Source organism: Daphnia magna, linkage group LG4, assembly GCF_020631705.1.
Source record: "Daphnia magna isolate NIES linkage group LG4, ASM2063170v1.1, whole genome shotgun sequence".
NCBI lineage: Eukaryota > Metazoa > Arthropoda > Branchiopoda > Diplostraca > Daphniidae > Daphnia > Daphnia magna.
Genome location: NC_059185.1, coordinates 9698610 through 9720787, shown reverse-complemented (window position 1 = coordinate 9720787; position 22178 = coordinate 9698610). Strand labels below are relative to the sequence as shown.

General features: G+C 39.6%; 4 protein-coding genes, 3 long non-coding RNA genes and 1 pseudogene across 11 annotated transcripts; 3 read left to right on the top strand and 5 right to left on the bottom strand.

Moving 5' to 3' along the window:
• Nucleotides 1–182: 182 nt before the first annotated feature.
• LOC123471174 (glycine-rich cell wall structural protein 1.8-like) lies at nt 183–1588 on the bottom strand. Its single transcript, XM_045172138.1, has 5 exons — nt 1452–1588; nt 1322–1379; nt 1194–1235; nt 482–1088; nt 183–342 (listed from the first exon to the last, which is right to left on the bottom strand). The coding sequence occupies exons 1-4, from the start codon at nt 1473–1475 to the stop codon at nt 487–489; spliced, it is 726 nt and encodes a 241-aa protein (XP_045028073.1). The 5' UTR covers nt 1476–1588; the 3' UTR covers nt 183–342; nt 482–486.
• A 500-nt stretch (nt 1589–2088) lies between these two features.
• LOC123466491 lies at nt 2089–4325 on the bottom strand (annotated as a pseudogene).
• A 693-nt stretch (nt 4326–5018) lies between these two features.
• LOC123471177 lies at nt 5019–6539 on the top strand. The gene is made up of 4 exons (XR_006645357.1): nt 5019–5240; nt 5342–5482; nt 5542–5784; nt 5871–6539. It is a non-coding gene; the product is annotated as an uncharacterized LOC123471177 (long non-coding RNA).
• LOC116920592 lies at nt 6474–7830 on the bottom strand. Its single transcript, XR_004392787.2, has 3 exons — nt 7645–7830; nt 7232–7479; nt 6474–7169 (listed from the first exon to the last, which is right to left on the bottom strand). It is a non-coding gene; the product is annotated as an uncharacterized LOC116920592 (long non-coding RNA).
• Nucleotides 7831–10422: 2592 nt separating this feature from the next.
• Nucleotides 10423–11587, top strand: LOC123471172 (extensin-2-like). The gene has a single exon (XM_045172136.1). The coding sequence runs from the start codon at nt 10458–10460 to the stop codon at nt 11262–11264; it is 807 nt and encodes a 268-aa protein (XP_045028071.1). The 5' UTR covers nt 10423–10457; the 3' UTR covers nt 11265–11587.
• A 2704-nt stretch (nt 11588–14291) lies between these two features.
• Nucleotides 14292–15704, bottom strand: LOC116920583 (keratin, type I cytoskeletal 9). Of its 2 annotated transcripts, XM_045172137.1 has the most exons (5): nt 15555–15702; nt 15425–15482; nt 15297–15338; nt 14590–15196; nt 14292–14450 (listed from the first exon to the last, which is right to left on the bottom strand). In XM_045172137.1, the coding sequence occupies exons 1-4, from the start codon at nt 15576–15578 to the stop codon at nt 14595–14597; spliced, it is 726 nt and encodes a 241-aa protein (XP_045028072.1). In that variant the 5' UTR covers nt 15579–15702; the 3' UTR covers nt 14292–14450; nt 14590–14594. The 2 variants fall into 2 exon arrangements, with proteins under 2 accessions (XP_045028072.1, XP_032782619.2); XM_032926728.2 differs by lacking the exon at nt 14292–14450 and having other exon boundaries at nt 14585–15196; nt 15555–15704.
• Nucleotides 15705–18562: 2858 nt separating this feature from the next.
• Nucleotides 18563–19747, top strand: LOC116920595. 3 transcript variants are annotated; one of them, XR_006645356.1, is made up of 3 exons: nt 18563–18676; nt 18756–19499; nt 19565–19747. It is a non-coding gene; the product is annotated as an uncharacterized LOC116920595 (long non-coding RNA). The 3 variants fall into 3 exon arrangements; XR_006645355.1 differs by having other exon boundaries at nt 18578–19226; nt 19377–19499; XR_006645354.1 differs by having other exon boundaries at nt 18578–19499.
• A 570-nt stretch (nt 19748–20317) lies between these two features.
• LOC116920581 (glycine-rich cell wall structural protein 1.8-like) lies at nt 20318–21834 on the bottom strand. Of its 2 annotated transcripts, none has more exons than XM_045172134.1 (5): nt 21680–21834; nt 21549–21606; nt 21384–21461; nt 20615–21320; nt 20318–20472 (listed from the first exon to the last, which is right to left on the bottom strand). In XM_045172134.1, exons 1-4 carry the CDS (start codon nt 21701–21703, stop codon nt 20620–20622), a joined length of 861 nt encoding a protein of 286 aa, XP_045028069.1. In that variant the 5' UTR covers nt 21704–21834; the 3' UTR covers nt 20318–20472; nt 20615–20619. The 2 variants fall into 2 exon arrangements, with proteins under 2 accessions (XP_045028069.1, XP_045028070.1); XM_045172135.1 differs by having other exon boundaries at nt 21420–21461.
• Nucleotides 21835–22178: the final 344 nt, after the last annotated feature.

Sequence of the window (22178 nt, the reverse complement as noted above, 5' to 3'; positions counted from 1 at the left end):
TAAAAAATATCATTTAGTAGCTGAGATAATAGGCTACAATTCTATATAATTTTTATATTAAATTTTTCAGTTTTTTTTCAAGAAATACAAAAACAAAAATGTGTATCAATTGCCCCCACTCTCCCCTATTGGTTTTCATTAATTATGAAAGAATTTAAAAAAAAAGCTATCGAGTATCGTGGTTTAATTAATAAAAAACGTGTATTTTCCGAAAATTTGTTTTATTTAGATCAAAGGACGGCAATTTCCGGACTGGAAATTCTTCTTTTATCGACTGGTTAATTCTATTGAAGTGGACGGATTGCAGATCTTGGGACGTTATTGAAGCTTTTTTCTAACTGCCTGGAATATAAAGAAGGGCCAATATTTTTCTGAGCATGAAATCGTTAAGAAATATTTCGAACAGCAACGGTTGCGAAAGTGACGCAAATCAAAATATGCCATGGTAACAAAATTATGCTACTGCCATTGTTGAACTAACCTTATTTAACGACCGTAGCCTTTTCCAGCAGCGTGACTTCCATAACCCCCACTCATCAGTGCAGAATGACCTCCATATACCCCGCTCATTTGTGATCCATGGCCACCGTAACCTTTGGCTGCCGATGCTGCATGACCTCCATATCCTCCGTTTGTTGGCAAAGCATGACCACCGTATCCTCCGTTCATTGACGCAACATGACCACCATATCCTCCGTTCACAGGTGACGCGTGATTGTTGCTGTAGCCTCCACTCTTAGGCCGACGGACCGCTTGACTACTGCCGTACCCTCCGCTCGCAGGAGAAGGATGCCCTCCGTATCCTCCACCAGCCGGTGCACCATGTCCATCATACGCACCACTAACGGGGGCAGCGTGACTTCTGAAATGCCCTCCACCCACGGGTGATGTGTGACCACCGAATCCTCCGCTGATTGGCGCAATTTGACCTCCGTACCTCCCGATCACGGGTGCTGCGTGACTGCTGTGATGTCCTCCTATCATCGGAGAGATGTGGCCACCGTATCCTCCATGCGACGAATGGCCAGCGTGTCCCGAACTCATCGGTAATGTATGACCACCGCCATGTCCTAGACTTTGTTGGCCACCTGATAATTATACAAATTCATTACTTGATTTATAAAATTCTGTAGCTGTGAATATCTATTTTCCTTGTCCTAGTTGGTCTCGGACGTGCAAGGAGCATCACTTACCATAGCCGCCGTTACCACCTCCACTCCCGCCGCCTCCTCTTCCTATACATAAAAATCAATAAATAGATATTGGATCTAATCTTCGAAATATTACTAAAACTAATAGAATTTTGTTGAGTTTTTCAAACCTTTTTTATGGGCGTCGGATGCCGAGAAAACCAAAGCAGCTACCAGCAACGTTGTACACTGCAAAATGGAATCAATTTGAATTGAAAACCAAAATCAATGATATTGCTTTTACAATAGAATCCAACAAACCATAACATTGGAGAATGAGCACATTTTGATGAAGATTCCGTTGCGTTATAGAGATTGATATTTGCAAATACACGGTAAGCAACTGAAGAGCAGTAGATTTACAGCGGCCTTTTTATATCGAACGCCGAAAAAAAGACCTTCGGAAACGTAAGCAGAAAAAAAAAAAAAATTGTTATAAACTTCTCGTGCAAAACACGTCAGCATCGCCTAGAACTGTGGTGTTGCCAATGCCACCCCGTCTCACCTTCAAGGAACAAAAGAAATGGTGCGAACAAAGAGAAGAGACGAAATAACCATCCATGCGAGAAAAAAAGAGATGTCAGTTTTTCACGTTTTGTGACCAAAAACCTTCAGCCATCCCCTCTTTTAATATTCCTTAATAAATTTATGGCGCGGGAATTCCCAAGACCAATGCTTAAAAGTACCCTTGTTGCTCATTGTTTTATTTGTTTTGCATCCACGGATTGAAGGAAAAGGCTTCTTCCGTGACATGGGTAACACACCGAGGGGTTGGCAACTGATTTGAATCTCGTACACCCTGTCGAGAATCAGTTTAAATCTTAAGCCAAAATTTTGAATCTAAGCCAAAATGTTTGAATTTAAGCCAAAATATTTGAATCTAAGCCAAAATGTTTGAATCACGTCAAGAATTTCGTAGCATTAACCACTTCCTTCGCTGCTCGGATTTTTTACATGCGTAGGCATTGCCACTAACTTGAGCTAAGAGGCTAGCTAGTTCTTCCTTTTCTTGCTGCAAAGATGCGATTTGATTTTCCAGCTCGCTCACCGTTGCGTCGTAATGAGCTTTAACTATACTATATGGACCTTCTTGATCTTGAGTCATTTTATTGACCACTTAAGAGCCAACTGGGCGTTAAGCTCCTTCAAAACGTTACTCAAAGCCGCTTGTCTGAGTGCCATGTCAGCTCCCAACTTTGACAGACGCCTGCAATACGTAATTAAGAAATGATCATTCAGCCAAGGCTAGTGATAGTGTTACAAATGATCAGTTCAAAAAATCATATCTAGGTGACTCAGTCGATTCGGAATCACTGTCTTTGTTTTCTTTGTCGGATGCGAAGCAACTTTGCATGTCGTGGTTGACATGTTCAATTTTGCCCTTCCTTTGGACATCATGGATTTCATCAATTTTTTATTTCAAATTCAACGTTTGCTCTATTGCTTTCGGGATACTCAAGTCGCCAGTAGCATTAAGAGTTTGATTGATGGCTCCAAGCGTTCGGTCCAAGTTTACGGCTTGCATCTAGAAATTACAATCTATTATCTAACTATAGCAGCTAGCCGATTTTTTTGCGAAATACCTGTAATTCTTCTAGCCTCTGTTTCATTTGCATGTTTGCAGCGTCTGCCAGAAGAGCTTTCTCGCACATATTTGTGTTTTCTTCCAACTCCAACTCAATAGATGTATTTTCTCTTCTTCTGCAAATTTAAGTTGCTGACAAAGTTGTTCAACTTCAGCAAAGCTTGTACTTTTGTTACTATATGCTACCAAAAGCTGCTGGATTTCAGCTCGCAGTGCCATAACTTCTACCATTGTCGGGTCTCGATTAAAAATTGTTTTGTTTTTTATTTTTCTGGCGTGGTCAGCATATCGCAGCGTGCTTAGTGATTCCTCGTAGTTCGAGTCGGCTGGACCAACGCAGGCAATCATCAAAGTATGAGAATTACCGCCTAGGAAAAAGCGCGTATCGTTAGATTGTTGCCATACTACTATTACTTCCTGTAAGTGTCAAATTTCAGCTTTAAAAAAAAAGAGGTTAAGAATACCATGAGAATCTTGAGAAAGCCACGTTAGTTTAGAATCTCTACAAGGAATATGCCTAGGATTGCTTTCGTATAGCGCACTAATGACATTTCCTAAAGACAGCAATTCTTTGTTGATGTTGACTCCTTCTGCATATCTCTCCCCAACTGCATCCGTTTTACTGGCTCTCTCAGATCCCGCGACATAAACCAGATGAAATTTTGAGGTTTTACGATTGACGCACTGTCTTTGATTGTTGATCTAGAAAAGTAAATAAAATTCGTTTTATTTACTGCCATTTCTGTACGAGTGTATGAAACGTACTTGATTTATGGTAAGAGTAAAAATAGCGTGCGATCGACTGCTTTGGTGATTCATATCAGTTACTCCCGTGAGCCGGTTCAACGAACCATTCAGTAGGCACTTTAATGTTTCTTCCCATTTGGAAACTGGAGTTTTAGTTAGACCATTAATTTTGATTCCACTTTTAGGATCTTCTCTGATATCTACTTCTTCATTCCAAGACTTTGACAAAAGGTTGTATAATTTATATATAGCTAGAGAAAAATAAAAGTTAGTTAAAACCAATTAAAATGAATTTTTTAAAAACTGCACCTCAAGATAAGAGACATTGATGTCAAATGTAAAACTTGTATCTTCTCCCATTTTGTGGAATAAATCTTTGACTGCCCGTTGGATGATTCAACTGTTTTCAGATAGAACTGCACTTGTGGTACTCACCATGTCAGCAGCTCCCATTGAAAATGTTTTCCCAGAGCTCGTTTGGCCATAAGCCAAAATGATAACATTGTAACCCTTGAATATTTTCCCATTACCTTCATAACAGCAGTTTCATAAACTTGTATCTGGCTTTCCTCTGGACCGAACACAGAATCATAGGTGAATGCTTCCGTAGAACCTTTGACTGTCACCTGTGGTTGATTCAGCCATTTGGTAATAAAATGTTGGGATCCCTCTGTTATCTCTTTGGGGACTAAAGGCTGTATTCTCACCACCTGCAAAATAAAATCCAAATGTTAGCACCAAACACATAATTACGAGGCAAAAACGAAACGTGCCACTCGAACTGGTATAGCTTTGTCACTCATTTTTACTTTACAACAGCAATGAACTTTGTTAACAAAAGAAACGAACCTTAAAATAAAACTGCGTACCCTTAAGCCACAATATTGACAGCCTTAAACAGAAAAATTTTGAAGCTTTCTATAAAATTTCAACCCGATTTAAATTACTTAGTACAACACATATGCTTGCAACCGCCCCGCCAAATTTATTCTTCAAACCTTTCACTCCTTTTTCATTTTTTGAATAGCACAGTTGCAACGTGCACATATCGCTACATGCAGAGAACCCCTATTGCTTCCCCTACCAATTCCTACGAGAGTTTTTCTGGGGTGGCACTTATCCCTCCGCCGCTGAATGTTTTGGCCCTTGTTTTGGGCACGTATGGCGTGCAATTTTTAAAAAAGCACGTGGACCATCGACGAAACCCTTCCATGGCCCCGGAGCTACTCAACTTCGTCGTTCGTCGAACATCACTCAATCATCATTGTTGTGACTGTCCGAGACTCCGAGTAGATGTGTTTCGTTTCTCTGCATAATAGCTAGTTCTTGGGAAACTTTCAAAATCCCGTATTCTGAAACCAGGGTTACGCGTAGAAGGCAAAGTTTGTAGAGTTCTTCCAGACAACCAACAAAAGTAGCTCTCATATTTACTGAACAAGGTAATTTTATTATCATACCGTTTTTATATACGCTATTTGTCTTTTATATTATCGCCCGTTGTTGGCGAATTCTATATCCTTTCAAGTCACTTTTGCCTTGTTCGTTTCTATTGCGACGAAGCAAGTGTCCGCTTTTCAAGGCAGCGTTAAATTTTAAACATTGACAAGTCAATTATGCATCGGACTACCCCACGTAACTTTTGCTAAACTCATCCTTGATTTTAGATGAAGCTTAAAAAGCATTCATGGTTCCATTTGAATCCACTTCTCAGCATAATCGTAATCTTTCGATCGTTTTTTTTTTGTTCCTTCACAGATTGAGGTAAAGCGTTGCCTAACTGATGCACTAAGTAACTTTTTTTTTCTCAAAATAAATTTAGGTGGCTCAACGTACGTGGCTAATCTACTAAATCGCAATTAACCTTACAAGATGCAAACGAAAAGTCATCTTTCTCCTTTCTGCCGTGACGCGACGTCAGTGAAAACGGTGTCGTCTCCCAACTTTCTCCAGTCATGTTTCGGTACGTTGTTCACCCTTCTCTCAATTCTGTGTTATTTGCTGAGTGTGTTTCGTTCACAGAAATGCAATGGTAACACATAAATAAGCCAAAGCAAAAAAAGATGAAGAAGTGCATCGCGGCTTTGTTCTTTATCGGTTGCACTGGCTCACGTGGTTTGCAGTATTCTGTTTGCTTGTGCTGTTTGGACTCTTCTCTGCATCCACACACTTTCACTTTTATAGAAGAAAAACAAAACGTGCATTCACAAATAAAAACCAGTGCGTCGAAGAAAAGACGACATACAGTCAATATCATTAAAAGAGGTGTGTCTTATTTCAGTATTAACCTATATTATTCTATATTCTAAGGGAAAATGTAGAAACAAACAAATTCTTACCTTTGTTTTAAGGTAGTGCCTCGTAAAGTTGAAGCTTAAGAAATTATGGAATCTTCTTACACGTGTGGACTCTGTTGGCTACGTGTCACTTGTCGGACAGGAGAGGTAAACTTGGCTGACACAATAAATCAAGTGGCAATGTACGAAACGCTATTTTCTTTACTGGACACTGCACCAGACCAGACTGCACCTGTGCTGTTTTGGTGTTTTGGTGGACGTCAAAATGGTGACTGTCAACTGTTTTTAGGCGCTATCTTTTTCGTAACTGATAGTTGAATTGATTTGAACAACAAATTGTTAAGAAAAAGGTGGTTCCCTAACTCCCTATTATTTTCCCTAACGCACTTAGCCTTACTTGTGCAGCCTTTATGCCGTAGAGATTTATACTGTTTATTCCCAAATGCTCACCGTATGGCAGATGGTCCACAATTTAATGTGGCACAGCACAACCTCTATGGGGAGTGATCGGCACCGCCTATTCCTACCACTCCAATAATAATACGTCAGTAACATCCCTTTTATACATGTAAATAGATGCCCAAATTTCGATGCTGCAAGCAATGCTATTTTTCAACCCATTTTCGTACCTTCATTTAAACCAACAGCCTTAAATTCACAAAACAAATAATGAACTATGTAGTCTATGTGCATCTCGTAATAATGGAACAATTGTTTTCTCCTTTGAAGTGAAATCAAACAAATAAAGCGAGATGTTTGGCAGAACAGTACAGTTTGCTACAGACCATTTATAAGAGGTGTGCCTTATTTCATTATTAACCTTTGTTATTCTATATGCTATGGAAAAATTTAGAAACACACATTCTTACCTAAGTTTTAAGGCAATAACCTCGTAAAGTCGAAGCTAAAGAGATTATCTTTTTACACGTATGGAATCTGTTGGGTTCTTGGCACTTATTGTCGGATAGGCGAGGTAAACCGGGTAAACCTTTACTACATCAGCAGTAAGTTGTAGGTCTATGCGCTTACACAGTTACACTTGTTCAAGGAAAAGTAGAATAATTGCTTCTGAAATTGAACTTGATGGAAGCATTGGGCCTGTCGCATGACTTGTTGGTTGAACCCCGGTAAAAGTTGTCGATCTGTTTATGGGACAGCGGTGATAGCCAATCGTCCCATGCGAGGTATTTCCAGCATGCATCACATTCGTCATCAAATGGCGGAGGAGCATACATGCTGTCGGTATTGAAGGGAGGATTGAACTTCCGTGTATCAAATAGACTGGTCCACTTATGTAATCAGGATACGAATTCCGTGGCCAAGCGTCGAATGTCATTTCATACTGACAGGGTTCTGCAGAATCAAATTTGTTGTTTAAATTTGGAACCATGGACACAAGATTAATGCAATTTTACTTGGTAATCTTACAAGTCCATTAATTTCATCTAAATCTTTTAGTCCACACCTCTTACTGGTCCAAAGTTGTTGTAATGGTGAGAAGGAAATCCCGAATTAGGACTGCGTCCGAAAATAGAGAAATTGCCCGATTTGTGGTAGGATTCGACAATCTTTGCAAGATTGTAAATATTGACATAGATATCATCATCAACTTTTAACAAGAAGCCAATTTTAGGGCAATTAGTGTTCATCCAGTTCAGTAATCCTGCCATTTTAAAAGATAAGCTTCTGTTAAAGTCCAAAATCTCTATTTGAAGGATATCTCCATGAACCATGCTTTCCCTTTGCTTTGCGGAGAATTTGTTAATAAACTGAATTGTCGCAAAAGTAAAGGGCTGGTTAATAACGAGAGGTACAGTTAGGAACTTACCTTGTTACACTTACAGTGGGTTGGACGCAGAGTACAACTCTCATAGCTCAAAGAAGAGGTTCCCAAATGACCGACAATTGCCGTCGGCCGAATTTATACGTAGCAGATTAAATGGTGGAAGCAAAACATGTCACCACAATTTTTTAAAGGAGATGTCGTACGCGTGCTTATAGTAGGGAGTCAAATTGCATGCATCGCAAACCTGTATTTGAAACCATGGCCAATTGGAATTAGCGTATTATATTACTTTAGCCTTACAGACGTTTCCCCACCTTAGTTTCCCCACCTTAATTGCATCGTACGATGCAATTAAGGTGGGGTAAGATTACTGGCTATTAAACAGTTTTCTATTCGGAATGCCATAGGTGTTTTCCATTTTTGTTGTTTATTTTTATATTAGATTTTCCATTTTAGCACAACTGACCCCCAGTGTTTCACCACAAAAAAAATCCATTGTATGAATCGGGTACTTTTTAAAAAATAGTTTTTCATTTTTTTATGTTTAGGTAACTACGGCGGTATATTGCTGTTGGCGGTTGCCCTTCTGATGGCAACATTAATCACAGGTGTAATGATGGGTTCGTCTCCATCGTACACAATTGATACGCCCTACTACGCATATCCGCGCATATCACGTATCCACTGACCACAATGAGTCATCCGAGTACTAAACGACCAAAGCTTCGAATTAGGGCTCGGCCCCGATTTCAAATTAATCGGGGACACCGAAAACCCTCACCGAAAAATGAGGTTCGGGGACGGTGCGGTGCGGTGCAAGCACCGCACCGCACCGCACCGAATAGAAATTTGCCTGAGGTGGTGCGAAAAACAACAAATGACGCTATGGTTGACTTAACACCGGAGCTGTCTCCTGATAGGTCATCTATAATAAATTGCTCCTCATAGGTCAATCAGGACCACGTGACTAGTGTGACATTTGTGTTTGTTGTCAGTCAATGATGAGTGGTGTGTTTAAGTTGTTTAGTTTATTGTTACTTATAGTTTGAATCAAATTGGACTCGTATTTGTTGTTTTTTAAGTATTTTTTTTATCAACCATTTAGTGAATTTCAACAGAAATGCCACCAAAGAATTCACAAGGGCATAAAAGATCTTTGTCGGCTTTGTCGAATGTTTCAAACGTTAGCTCACCAAGTAATAATTTTAAACTTGTGATATTACTCTTGCATGAATACGTTTCATGATAAAGGAAATAATTCTGTGATACAGAAATCCGTAATTCTTATGAAATTTAGTTTTCCTGGTTGATTGGAGCCGAAAGGTTTTTTTTTCCCATTCAACCTTATTTAAAGATTTTAAGACACGTTATATGACATTAAAAATTTTGATAAATAAAATACCTAATGTGTATTCATTATAATTTGTATATGTTTAATTACGTAGTAATTATGTATTCTTCAAATAACTTTTTTTCTAAGTTATCCTACACAAGCTATTAGCGTTGTCTTACTCTTATGTATTGAATTTTGTAATTGCTTTCCTTGAAATCGGGGATTGCACCGAGCACCGCAATCACCGCACCGAGCACCGCAATCCCCGCACCGCAGAAAATTTCACCGCACCGAATCGACTAAAAAACTCCCCGATTAGTGCGGGGCCGAGCCCTACTTCGAATACAACCCCACAGCCTCTTATTATACCACCACATATTTCGCTTCAACCTAGTACAGCACTGAAGCTTATGAATACTATGCTGCTTAAGTTACGACGCCGAAGCTCTTGTTGACTAAACTACAAGTAACACCAGTCCGAGCTACCAAACAGAGGCTCCAAAATATTACACTACCAATGCTCCAAAGTACAACCTACCCAAAGTGGAATTTTACAACCCAACTTACACCACACCCAGCTACCCGTACGAACCCGACAATTTTTTCTTCTCCGAGCTATACTTCCCACCCTTGATCCGAACTTTACTTCAATAAAAGCAGTAAAGAATTTACTAGCTCTAAACCGCTCGAATCTTACTGCACTGAAGCAAGCCAAACTATTCTGCCTAACCTAGCCTATTTTCTACGTATACCCTACAAATGTCAAGTATTCACAAACGCAATAATCGCAGATCGAAATACAATCCGAGTAAGAACTTTTTTTTTTGCATAAAACATTTATTTGCTCAAATACGCTCAAAAACAAGGCAAACGAACAACAATTCATGGAAACAAGCACCGCACACGGCTTCGTCGGAGGGTTTGCACTCGGTCGTTTTCCTCGTCATCTTCCCACCGTCGAGATCGTTTCGGTAATACGGGCTTACGTCTCAGTTCTAGGGACAAGGGAAGACATGCAACTCGCCTCAGACCCCGCTCACAAGTGAGATCGACTCGATGAGCTGTCCGCCCTTCTGGGCCAGATTATACTTGTCGTATAAATTCAAGGCTTGATTTCTGGTGGTTACCCAGAACACTCAGAGGACGTCCCTTGATACTATCATGTGAACGTCTTGATATCGCATGTCTCGTGGCCTGCTACCTTTTCCTGGCCACACCATTTTGTCAAGAGCGACTTGAAAAGAACTAGTCGTAGGGCAGTCGAAGGGCGAAACCTTCCGGCACCACACACCACGCTGTTCATTTCAGACCTCAATCGGTCACTCGTGATTGGGTAAGTAAAGTGAAGGAAGAAGAGTGAAAAGAAATATGTAACGGAAGGATTTATGAGAACTAGACAGCCGAAAACCGATCGGATCAAATCCTGGCCCTATATATTAAAGAATATATTAAATGAATGAAATATTAAAGTGAATTAATAGATGAAGTTGTCTGTTGTTTTGATTCAGCTAACTACGGCGCGATGCTGCTGTTGGTTGTTGTTTCTTTGATGGCTGGTGTAACCATGGGTGGACCGATGGGCTCGTCTTCATCAGGATACTACACTACTCCGGCGCCTTACTACACGACAACATATGCTGCTCCCAGCTACTACACCGGGTCACCTCAGTACTACACGACCAAAGCGCCAGAGTATTACACAACAGCCTCTTACTACACCACTACGTATGCTGCTCCGACCTACTACACAGAAGCCCTAAAGTACTACTCACCTCCAAGTTACTACACAGGGGCCCCTGCTTATTACACGACAACTTACGCTACTCCAAGCTACTACACTGAGGCTACCAAATACTACGCAACAAAGGCACCGGAGTACTACACAACGACTTACGCTGCCCCAAGTTACTACACCGCAACTGGTCCTTCATACTACGTGGAACCTAGCTACTACACCACAACTTATGCTGCTCCGTCTTACTATGCTGAGGCTGCTGAATACTACACCACTAAGGCTCCCGAGTACACAACGTATGCTTCGCCAAGTTACTATACCGAAGCCCCCAAGTACTACACTACAAACTATGCTGCTCCAATTTACTACACTGAAGCTACCCAATACTACACCACTAAGGCCGCTGAATACTACACTACTGCAGCCCCGGAGTATTACCCCAAGAAAACTGAGTACTACACCACACCTTACGCAGCTCCAGCCTACTACACTGAGCCCCCAAAGTATTACCAGACTGAGGCTCCGCAATACTACACCACGAAGGCCCCCGAGTACTACAACAAAAAGTATTCTGCTCCCAGCTACTACACCTAGGCACCCAAGTACTACTCAACTCCAAGTTACTACCAAACTGAAGCCCCCAAATACTACACCACAAAAACGCCAGAGTACTACACCACCACTTACGCTGCTCCCAGTTACTACACCGACGCTCCAGCCTACTACCCAACATATGCAACCCCATCTTACTACACTGAGCCACCAAAGTACTATTAATTGTTAAGATTGTGTTGTCCATCTAGCTCGATGAAGTGTCAATTAGATTTTGTTTTATCATTGGCAGTCCTCGTTCCAAATTAAGTATTTCCTTGATATATATTTATGCATTCCCTAGTCGTTCCATACCATTGTGGTTACTCAATGAAATGATAAATAAAAATGTATATCGTTACCTAATCCATTATTGTTTCTATTCTTTATCAAATAAGGTGGGTGAAGGCAATTTCAATTTTACTCTGAACAGCTTTGTAATTCTGAACATTAATTTACAGTTTAATATTTTAGAGTTATATTATAAACATTTGTGAATCTGTTTATGACATTATATCTTCAGATACGTAGTACAGAATATTGACTTCATTCATTACGTTAGCCCATTGGCATAGAGAATTTATTGAGCATCTTTAAATCTCTTGTGCTGTTTAACCTGAAATTTCTAATTTAGGGAAATGCTTAAATATTCGGACTAGATGTTAGAAGTTTTAGTTTGCCAGTTTGAATTATAGTTCTTGAAAAAAAAAAAAAAGGGTTGCGCTAAGTACTTGATTGACTTGCTATTTTAGTAACCTCCAGACCTGCCCCGGACGGAGATCATATTGCTGTACTATATGATCCACATCGTGACATCAGCTGAGAGCTCTTACCTCTCTATTCAGTCTTGCATTGCAATGGGGGGCCAATCCCATTCCAACGCTTCACCTTTCGAGTTGTAATTGCTTAGGGGAGAGTGGGGCTAGTTGGCAGGAGGGCAAGTTTGCAATTCTTAATTTAGACGAATTGTGTGAAAGAGGTTTTATTGAAATAATTCATAGTCAAAGATGTTTATCGTGCGCACATTTGTGCAAAGTTTTATAAATTTATCCCAAATAGTTTAGGAAATAGAAAATAACAAAATTTTTTGCGTCAAATCCACAATAGTTGCGTGCTTGGTATTCATCAATTTGATCTTTTCTTGGTATGCATATAATTTTTAAAAAATATTAGTTTTATAGAAAATTGTGTCCTCTATCGAACTGTAACAATGGATTGGTTTTAATCAATTATAAAGGAGTACTAAAATTTTTTATTTGAATAAACCCCGGGTTGGGGCAAGTTGATACATTGCAACATGGGGCATGTCGGCATAGGCATTATACATGCATATGTATAGAGTACATGGCCTGTCAAAATGTCAGGGAATTTTAAGTCAAATTTTTGCTAGATATGACTTATGGTGAACAGTGGTATGCATTAGAGGCCAAAATTTGGCAAATTTTAAATGTTTTACTTTATACGATGTTCACCTGTGAAATGTTTGCCTGAATTATATATATTTTTTTTAATTTTTTGCATTTAAGGCTATTAATCTTTATGTAAGTTATCACAACTTATTTCTGAGTTTCCCACTCTAAAATAACTATAGGATTTTTGTTTATTGTAATGTTATTCTAGTTTGTTTACAACATCAACATTTCACTGAAATCCGTATTTGAAATACATGGGGCCAACTTACCCCACTACCACTGCCAACTTACCCCGTTAGTGGGGCATGTAGGCAAATTTTTTTTAGCTTTTTGAACGTTGATTTCGATATGAATTCTTCAACGTAGATCAAATAAAAAAATAGCACAAGAAAGCTGGTTATCTGAGCTTTCTTTTACAATTTTTTAGGTGTCAAAATATGAAAAATTAAAGAAACCAGAGAAGAAATAAAAAAAATTGTACCAACTAGCCCCACCCTCCCCTACAGACTCTTCCCCACTCTTCTCGATTCCATTTCGAGTGCTATTGTATAATTCTTAATTATGCAGTACCATTTGAGAAAATAAAACGCAAATAGTTATTCGGAACAGAATCCGTTTATTCAGGAAAAAACTAAAAGAAAATCAACACACATTCGAATATTGAAAACGGGTAACCGACGTCTTCCCTTGCAGCGCTCCTTTAGAATTGCCCGACTCATTCCACGTAAAGGTAGTTGATTCACGGCCGCGTTCATTAAGAAAACATGTATACTTTCTTCCAACTCCTTCTTCCGGTGGTTTGTAAACAAGTGTCGAAGATGTCGGCATGCACTTTTGACGAATATAAGTGCAGTAGTCTATTACAACTGGATTGCCCCATTTCTATTAGTTAAAGGAACGAAGCCGGGTTGGAGAGCACGCTGACTTTGCTTTCCAAGGAACAATTTGCGTTAGACCCTACATGTACGCGCTTCAATATAGTATCTTATTCAGCATTTTTAAAAGTCGAGACTGCAACCAACAGAACCCACATTCAGAATTTGGATCCAACCATCGTTTCAAGGTTTGATAAGTTCAAACTAATTTGTATAATCCAACGCTTTTTCATTTTTCCTTCCCAAGACTTCGTGTTATACGTAAAAAGGAATCCTCTTGCTTAAGTTGACCATGTTGCTAAATGTTACCTAAGTTTTAAATTATAATAGGGAAAATTGGAAGAAGGAATGTAAAGTGGATTGAATTCAGTCTCAAAGTCTTTGTCTAGGTAGTTCCGGGTGTTTCCCCTCAGCTGACTATAAAACACGCTAAAGGTCTAGTCAACTTTCGGCTAAGCAAGTTACTAAACAACTCCAAATGCAAAAAGATATTACACGGTCCACTGATGGTCCAACCTCTGACTGTGTTACATTACTTTTGTTTGGATCCAACAGATTCAACTGACAGATTATGCAGTAGACACTGCTATACTCTGGAATTCCCACTGGACACAAGATAGCCACAATTTGACACACAATACATGTATGCAATTACTGACCTGTTACCTGTGCACAGATCTAAATAAGTATTGTTATTCATTAATTATGAAAGAATTAAAAAAAAATGGTATCGAATATCGCGGTTTAATGAAAAAAGACGTGTATTTTCCGAAAATTCGTTTTATTTAGATCAAAGGACGGCAATTTCCGGACTGGAAATTCTTCTTTTGTCGACTGGTTAATTCAATTGAAGTGGACGGATTGCAGATCTTGGGACGTTATTGAAGCTTTTTTCTAACTGCCTGGAATATAAAGAAAGGCCAATATTTTTCTGAGCATGAAATTGTTAAGAAATATTTCGAACAGCAACAGTTGCGAAAGTGCCGCAAATCAAAATATGTCATTGTAACAAAATTATGCTACTGCCATTGTTGAACTAACCTTTTTTAACGACCGTAGCCTTTTCCAGCAGCGTGACTTCCATAACCTCCACTCATCAGTGCAGAATGACCTCCATATACCCCGCTCATTTGTGATCTATGGCCACCGTAACCTTTGGCTGCCGATGCTGCATGACCTCCATATCCTCCGCTGGTTGGCAAAGCATGGCCACCGTATCCTCCGTTCATTGACGCACCATAACCACCATATCCTCCGCTCACAGGTAACGCGTGATTGTTGCTGTAGCCTCCACTCTTAGGCCGACGGACCGCCTGACTACTGCCGTACCCTCCGCTCGCAGGAGAAGGATGCCCTCCGTATCCTCCACCAACTGGAGCACCATGTCCATCATACGCACCACTAACGGGGGCAGCGTGACTACTGAAATGCCCTCCACCCACGGATGATGTGTGACCACCGTATCCTCCGCTGATTGGCGCAATTTGACCTCCGTACCCTCCGCTCACGGGTGCTGCGTGACTGCTGTGATGTCCTCCTATCATTGGAGAAATGTGGCCACCGTATCCTCCATGCGACGAATGGCCAGCGTGTCCCGAACTCATCGGTAATGTATGACCACCGCCATGTCCTAGACTTCGTTGGCCACCTGATAATTATACAAATTCATTACTTGATTAAAAAAATTCTGTAGTTGTGAATATCTATTTTCCTTGTCTGGTCTCGGACGTGCAAGGAGCAACACTTACCATAGCTACCGTAACCACCTCCACTCCCGCCGCCTCCTCTTCCTATACATCAAAATCAATAAATATATATTGGATCTATTCTTCGAAATATTACTAAAACTAATAGATTTTTGTTGAGTTTTTAAAACCTTTTTTATGGGCGTCGGATTCCGAGAAAACCAAAGCAGCTACCAGCAACGTTGTACACTGCAAAATGGAACAAATTTGAATTAAAACCAAAATCAATGATATCTGCTTTTACAATAGAATCAAACAAACCACAACATTAGAGAATGAGCACATTTTGATGAAGATTGCGTTGCGTTAGAGATTGATATTTGCAAATGCACGGTTTGCAACTGAAGAGCAGTAGATTTGCAGCGGCCTTTTTATATCGAACGCCGAGAAAAAGACCTTCGGAAACGTCAGCAGAAAAAATTAAAAATAGTATAAACTGCTCGTGCAAAACACGTCAGCATCGCCTAGAACTGTGGTGTTGCCAATGCCACCCCCGTCTCACCTTCAAGGAACAAAAGGAATGGTGCGAACAAAGAGAAGAGACGAAATAACCATCCACGCGAGAAAAAAAAGATGTAAGTTCTTCACGTTTTGTGACCAAAAACCTTCAGCCATCCCCTCTTTTAATATTCCTTAATAGATTTATGGCGCGGGAATTCCCAAGACCAATGCTTAAAAGTACCCTTGTTGCTCATTGTTTTATTTGTTTTGCATCCACGGATTGAAGGAAAAGGCTTCTTCCGTGACATGGGTAACACACGCGTACAGTGAGCAGATATGCGACACACCCCACTTTAAAATCCGCCTTTTAATTATCATGTTTACTTACCTTAAAATCACTCCAATCAGTCAGCAGTAATTCGCAGTAATGAGGGTAACTAGGAAATTTGGTAAAGTCTCACGGTAAACACTTTTACCCATTGAAATGCCTCGCTGCAGAGTGCAGACTACAATCAACTTTGAATGTATCCAATTTTTACGTTTACTATCAGCCAACTAACAAAAGAATTTATCGTGGTATAGAGTATTAACAGCGCAATGTCATAAGTCTATCCATTTCACGTAAGGTAAACCGCATGTGAGCAATCAAAATCCAGAGAACAAACGTCTTTACGTAATTATGAAAAACTGTAGATATTTAGATACCTCTGGCGAAAATAGAACTCGTAATCCCCAGCTCATGCGAACGGTGCCTTATCCATTAGGCAATATAGGCTTTTTATAACAATAAAACAAGGTCAAAAGTTAATGAAATCAGCATTAACTTTCAGTAACAGGGATCACAATGAGGTCTGGTAATATCACGGGAAAAACTTACGCCTATGGAAACATTCGTAACAGACCATAAGAGCTCTGTATGTGTCCGACTTGTACAGTATCCTCCACAAAAAAGAGGCACCCCCCCGGTAGCCCAAAAAATAAAAATTACTTATGAGCGCTAGATGGCATAGTTTTTAATTGCAAAATACAAACAAAAAAAAGCATGCAACTTTTTTTTTCTTTGTTTTGACTGCAAAAACGAGACGGTTGCCATGATTTCAGTATTTTTTGCTGCGAGCAAAATTTGGAAACGGAGAATTCGAGAAAAAAGTCGGGGAAAGGCTAACCTCTGAATTGTTACCTTTCCTCCACCCCGACATTTTTCTCAAGTTTTCCGTTTTTCATATTTTCTCGCAACATGAAAACTTATTGGTTACAGACGATTTTAAAAGACGGATAAAATTATAGCATTTAGAAAATAAATCTAAGAAAACATTTTAAAAAATTTTTTTTTAAAGAGCATTTATTTAATTTAAACAAACTGACAAATGAAATATGTTTAATATTTCTTCCACCAGCCGTTAGCTTCAAAGCATAATTTAAGTCTTTTTGACATTCGCTAATTTTTTACGATAAGCGTCTTTTTCAGTAAGATTTTGCCAAGCGGTCTGTGCATGGGCAAAATCTTCTTCTTTGTTTCGGGAATCTTTCGCGTCCGTCGAAATAAAACAGCTTCAAATGGTTGCCATGGTTTCCAATAAGTTTTCATGTCGCGAAAAAATATGGAAAACGGAAAACTTGAGAAAACAGTCGGGGTGGAGGAAAGGTAACAATTCAGAGGTTAGCCTTTCCCCGACTTTTTTCTCGAATTCTCCGTTTTCCAAATTTTGCTCGCAGCAAAACATACTGAAATCATGGCAACCGTCTCGTTTTTGCAGTCAAAACAAACAAAAAAAAAAGTGCATGCTTTTTTTTGTTTGTATTTTGCAATTAAAAACTATGCCATCTAGCGCTCATAAGTAATTTTTATTTTTTGGGCTACCGGGGGGGTGCCTCTTTTTTGTGGAGGATACTGTACATCAATACAATCTACACAAATTTTTGCGTTCCGGCTGTGATCCGTTCGTTGCAGCTGCCCGTGTAATCGCTGGTTTTGTTTAGAACTAGGGACGAAAAAAAAGAAAAACATTAAAAAAGTTTACGAGAGTGAAAAATTATGAGCTTTCCCGTATTCCCCCAAGGAAAGGTGTCATCTTCCGACAACCTGTTGCGCTAGATCTATGCTTAATACGGAGCATACACATGAATGAAACTGGAAGTATTTTACCAGTTATGAACCGTCCCTTCGGCCTCTGGACTTCCGCAATTAATCTCGAAAGCACGCAACAGACTCGATGATATATCACACCGCGAATGGTCATCTCCTCCACGACCTGCATACCCGGGAACCTCGGCATTCTTGCAACCCTCGACTTCGTGTTGACGTGGCATATACAACCTGATGTCCTGACAACGTTCTCCTCTAGAACACGGTTTAAGCTTTGTCTCTCAGCTTTGCGGGAACAGTGCACTCATCATCGATTGCCCACGTCTTCCAAACTACAAGAGCACACTGTTCCACAACCTAAACTTGAATGCGAAGCCTTATATACCGCTAATTTAGCGCAGAAAATAAGTGGTTGACACTTAGCTCTCGTCCCAAGATTTTCTTTGGAATAAAAAAAAATTTTTACCGGGTGGAGTTTAGTTCTAAAAAATGAACTACATGGGAAATTGCTTAACTAACATAGTAGTGAAGGTTTTAACTAAATAAACAAAAACCATATTGATAAAATTTGTATATTCTGCTACTTAGTACACCTCTGGTATTCCATGCTCTATCATGTTCCAAACTCCAGCTGATCATTACATGCTACGGACTGCTGCACAAATTTTTGGGCCAATCTACAGCTAAAAGTCCGCAGTTTACCCGGTCCGCAGTCGGCGTCCGCCTTTTACTTTTGCCCAGATTTCATTTCATGCATTCTTGCAGTTTCATTGCTGAGGCAAAGATTACTTTATATTTTGTGGTTTAAAATCGATGTTAAGTGGAAAAGCGTTTTTATTTCACAGTTGACAAGCGAGTATGGTTAACATTATATCCATGATGATAATAACACTATGAATGAATAATTGATTGAACTGTCATCTGAAAAAATCTAGTTTTGATGGAAGCTTGTTTTCGTATGCCGACTTTACGGTCGTTACAAAGTAGAGAAATACAAAGAATTATTATGAACCTTACATTGAGCCTCAAGATGGAATTGTAAAACCTTGCAACACCTTCTACCATCTAAATCACCTAATATGTCTAAATCATGTACAAACAATCCTGAGGGCACACTTTTTACTGGTAGGTAAAGATAGGTGATATATTTAAGTACAGGTAAAGATGCAGTTTAAAATTGTGTTAAAAATGTGAGTGTTTCCAAATGTCTGTGCATTTGATTCTCATTTTCTTTTTTTGTAACATCTGCTGCATTTCCCTAGCCATCTACCATCAAGAATGCATACATAAATATGTATTGTAAGGGATATTGTTATTGAATTCTCAAAAAGACATACAATTTTGGATTCAGGAATCAACATCGTTGTCACCTGGTTAGAAGTAAAGAACAGAAAGTTTTTTTAAAGGTTAAGGAAATATTTGTTGAATGTCACAGTTAATATCCAAATCTTAGAAACTTCTCTGGATGAATCATTATTTGCACCATATAGCTTAATGTTCTTTAGGAACGAAACAATTAAGTACATGCAAAACAAGTAATTATTTTCATTTTTCAGGTAAAACGTTTGGTGGAAAAGTAAAAGACCACTACAGTTATGCTTTGGTTGTGTTGGCAGGCAGATCTAAGTTGATGCACACAGTAGTAGTGTTCAAGCCAGATGCTCTGCAGTGTATTAATGGTGATGTTGTGAAAGATCTGCTTTCATTTTTCTCTCAAAGCTCTAATAAATGCTACCCACTACAGGTGGAAGAGCCTTCCTCATCAGGGATCGAATAAAACCGTTACGGACTCATAGAACTTCAAATTATACCTATTCGTTCTTTGCATGCGCACAGATTTTTACATAGATGTAAAATCAATAATACATAATTTTTTTAAGATTTAAGAGTAATTTAAAGGAAATAAATAAAGTTTTAGTTCTCAAAATACGTTGGCACGCCAGCACTGCCGCTCTGTTTTCTACGTTTATTTAAAAAACTATATAAGCTTCACCTAAAAAAAAAACTTGCGTATCGTGATTGTTGTTTAATTACGAATCGAAATCATGTATTCGAAACTAAATCTAAATTTTAGCCCAAAATGAAAAAGTGGGAAAGCGGGTTCTACCTAGCCTAAGAAAAACACAAGGATTTGATCCAGATAAGTCTTTCCTGTTAATTTTGTGTTTCTTTAAAATTTATGCCCGCTTATAAGTGTAGTACCATCCCAGTTGGAAGATTACTTAGTTTTATTGATTATCAAATAGTATTATGACTGGATTGCCACATTTCTATAGTATAAGGAACACAGAGACTTCCGAGTTACCGATCGCTGTTGCCAGCCTGAAACATGCCAACCTGTTAATACCTGTGCACAGATCTTGGTAGAGTATTGGTATAGTATTGACCTAAGTTGGCGTAACGCAGCTCACAATAGGCTACGGTACGTAAGTTGGAAAACGGAAAGAATGTAAAAAGAAAAATAAAACAATGGGATGAAAACAGGAAAATATAGCAGTTTAATAAAAAAACGTGTATTTTCCGAAAATTCATTTCATTTGGATCAAAGGACGGAAATTTCTTGACTGGAAATTTCTTCTGACGAGTGGTTAATTTCAATTAAATGGTCGGATTGCCGATCTCGAGACGCTACTGAAGCTTTTTTCTAACTGCCTGGAATATATAAAAAGGCCATTTTTTCCTGAGCATGAAGTTGTTAAGAACTATTTTAAACAGCAACTGTTACGAAACTTTAGCAAATCCAAAAACGTATATCATTATAACAAAATCATGTCACGATTAATATTGAACTAACCTTTTTTAACGACCGTAGCCTTTTCCAGCAGCGTGACTTCCATAACCTCCACTCATCGGTGCAGAATGACCTCCATATCCCCCCCTCATTTGTGATCCCTGGACACCGTAACCTTTGCCTGCCGATGCTTCGTGACCTCCATATCCTCCCTTCATCGGAGCAGCATGACCTCCATATCCTCCACTTTTTGGCGCAGCATGACCACCGTATACTCCGTTCGTTTGAGCTGCGTGACCACCATGTTCTTTTCCTGCTGACGCAGAATGTCCCTCGAATCCTCCGATCATTGACGCAGCATGACCACCATATCCTCCGCTCACAGGTGCAGCGTAATTGTTGCTATAACCTCCACTCTTAGGCAGACGGACCGCTTGGCTACTGCCGTACCCTCCGCTAACAGGAGAAGGATGACCATCGTATCCTCCACCGATTGGTGCACCATGTCCACCATACCCACCACTAACGAGGGCGGCGTGACCATTGACGTGCCCTCCACCTGCAGGTGATCCGTGACCACCGTACCCTCCGCTTATTGGTGCAATTTTACCTCCATACCCTCCTCTCACGGGTGCTCTGTGACTGCTGTGTTGTCCTCCTTTCATCGGAGAGATGTGGCCACCGTATCCTCCATGCGACGAATAGCCACCATGTCCCGAACTCACCGGTAATGTATGACCACCACCGTAGCCTAGACTTTGTTGGCCACCTGATAATTATAAAAATCCATGACATGATACATAAAATTTTGTATATGTCTATTTTCCCTGACCTGATTGGTCTCGGACGTTCAAGAAGCAACACTTACCATAGCCACCATGACCCCTTCCAATCCCACCGCCTCCTCTTCCTATACATAAAAAAAAATAAATAGGTTATTAGATTTAATCTTCAAAAGACTACTGAAACCAATAGAATTTTATTGAGTTTTCGAAACCTTTTTTGTGTGCGTCGGATGATGAGAAAACCAAAGCAGCTACCAGCAACGAGGTCCACTGTAAAAAGGAACGAATTTGAATTTAAGTCCAAGATTAATTATAGCTACTTGTACAATAGAATCAAACCAACCATAACATTGGAGAATAAACGCATTTTGATAAAGATTGCTTTCGAGATTGGTATTTGCAACTGTACGGCTTGCAACTGAAGAGCAGTAGATTTTCAACGGACTTTTTATATCGAATGCCGAGAAAAGACCTTCGAAAGTGTCAGCAGAAAAGAAAATTCATTGTGTAAACTGCTAGTGCAAAACTCGTCATCATGACCTATACTTGTGGTAGCCTATTACCATTGCCACCCTCCGTCTCACCTTCGAGGAACAAAAAGAATGTTGAGAACAAAGGGAAAAAAAAGAATAATAGCTATTCACGCGAGAGAAAAAAGATGTTAGTTCTTCACGTTTTGTGACCACTAACCTTCAGCCGACGTCTCCTTCTATGTTTCTTTGTAAATTTAATGCAAGGAAATTCCCAAGACCAAAGCTTAAAATAAAAATTTGTCAGCCGCTTCTATGTAGCCTTCTGAAGACGAATTTTGTGGTCGATTTCATTTATTTTATTTTATTAGA

What these genes read in the sequence shown, in the direction of transcription:
- LOC123471174 (XM_045172138.1), bottom strand. Translation starts at nt 1,475, where the DNA reads ATGTGCTCATTCTCCAATGTTATG. An exon ending in ATCCGACGCCCATAAAAAAG is followed by an intron (nt 1,236 to 1,321) that starts GTTTGAAAAACT and finishes TTTTATGTATAG; the next exon opens with GAAGAGGAGGCGGCGGGAGT. An exon ending in AGGTGGTAACGGCGGCTATG is followed by an intron (nt 1,089 to 1,193) that starts GTAAGTGATGCT and finishes TATAATTATCAG; the next exon opens with GTGGCCAACAAAGTCTAGGA.
- LOC123471172 (XM_045172136.1), top strand. Translation starts at nt 10,458, where the DNA reads ATGCTGCTGTTGGTTGTTGTTTCTTTGATGGCTGGTGTAACCATGGGT.
- LOC116920583 (XM_032926728.2), bottom strand. Translation starts at nt 15,578, where the DNA reads ATGTGCTCATTCTCTAATGTTGTG. An exon ending in GCTCATTCTCTAATGTTGTG is followed by an intron (nt 15,483 to 15,554) that starts GTTTGTTTGATT and finishes TCCATTTTGCAG; the next exon opens with TGTACAACGTTGCTGGTAGC. An exon ending in AGGTGGTTACGGTAGCTATG is followed by an intron (nt 15,197 to 15,296) that starts GTAAGTGTTGCT and finishes TATAATTATCAG; the next exon opens with GTGGCCAACGAAGTCTAGGA.
- LOC116920581 (XM_045172134.1), bottom strand. Translation starts at nt 21,703, where the DNA reads ATGCGTTTATTCTCCAATGTTATG. An exon ending in GTTTATTCTCCAATGTTATG is followed by an intron (nt 21,607 to 21,679) that starts GTTGGTTTGATT and finishes TCCTTTTTACAG; the next exon opens with TGGACCTCGTTGCTGGTAGC. An exon ending in ATCCGACGCACACAAAAAAG is followed by an intron (nt 21,462 to 21,548) that starts GTTTCGAAAACT and finishes TTTTATGTATAG; the next exon opens with GAAGAGGAGGCGGTGGGATT.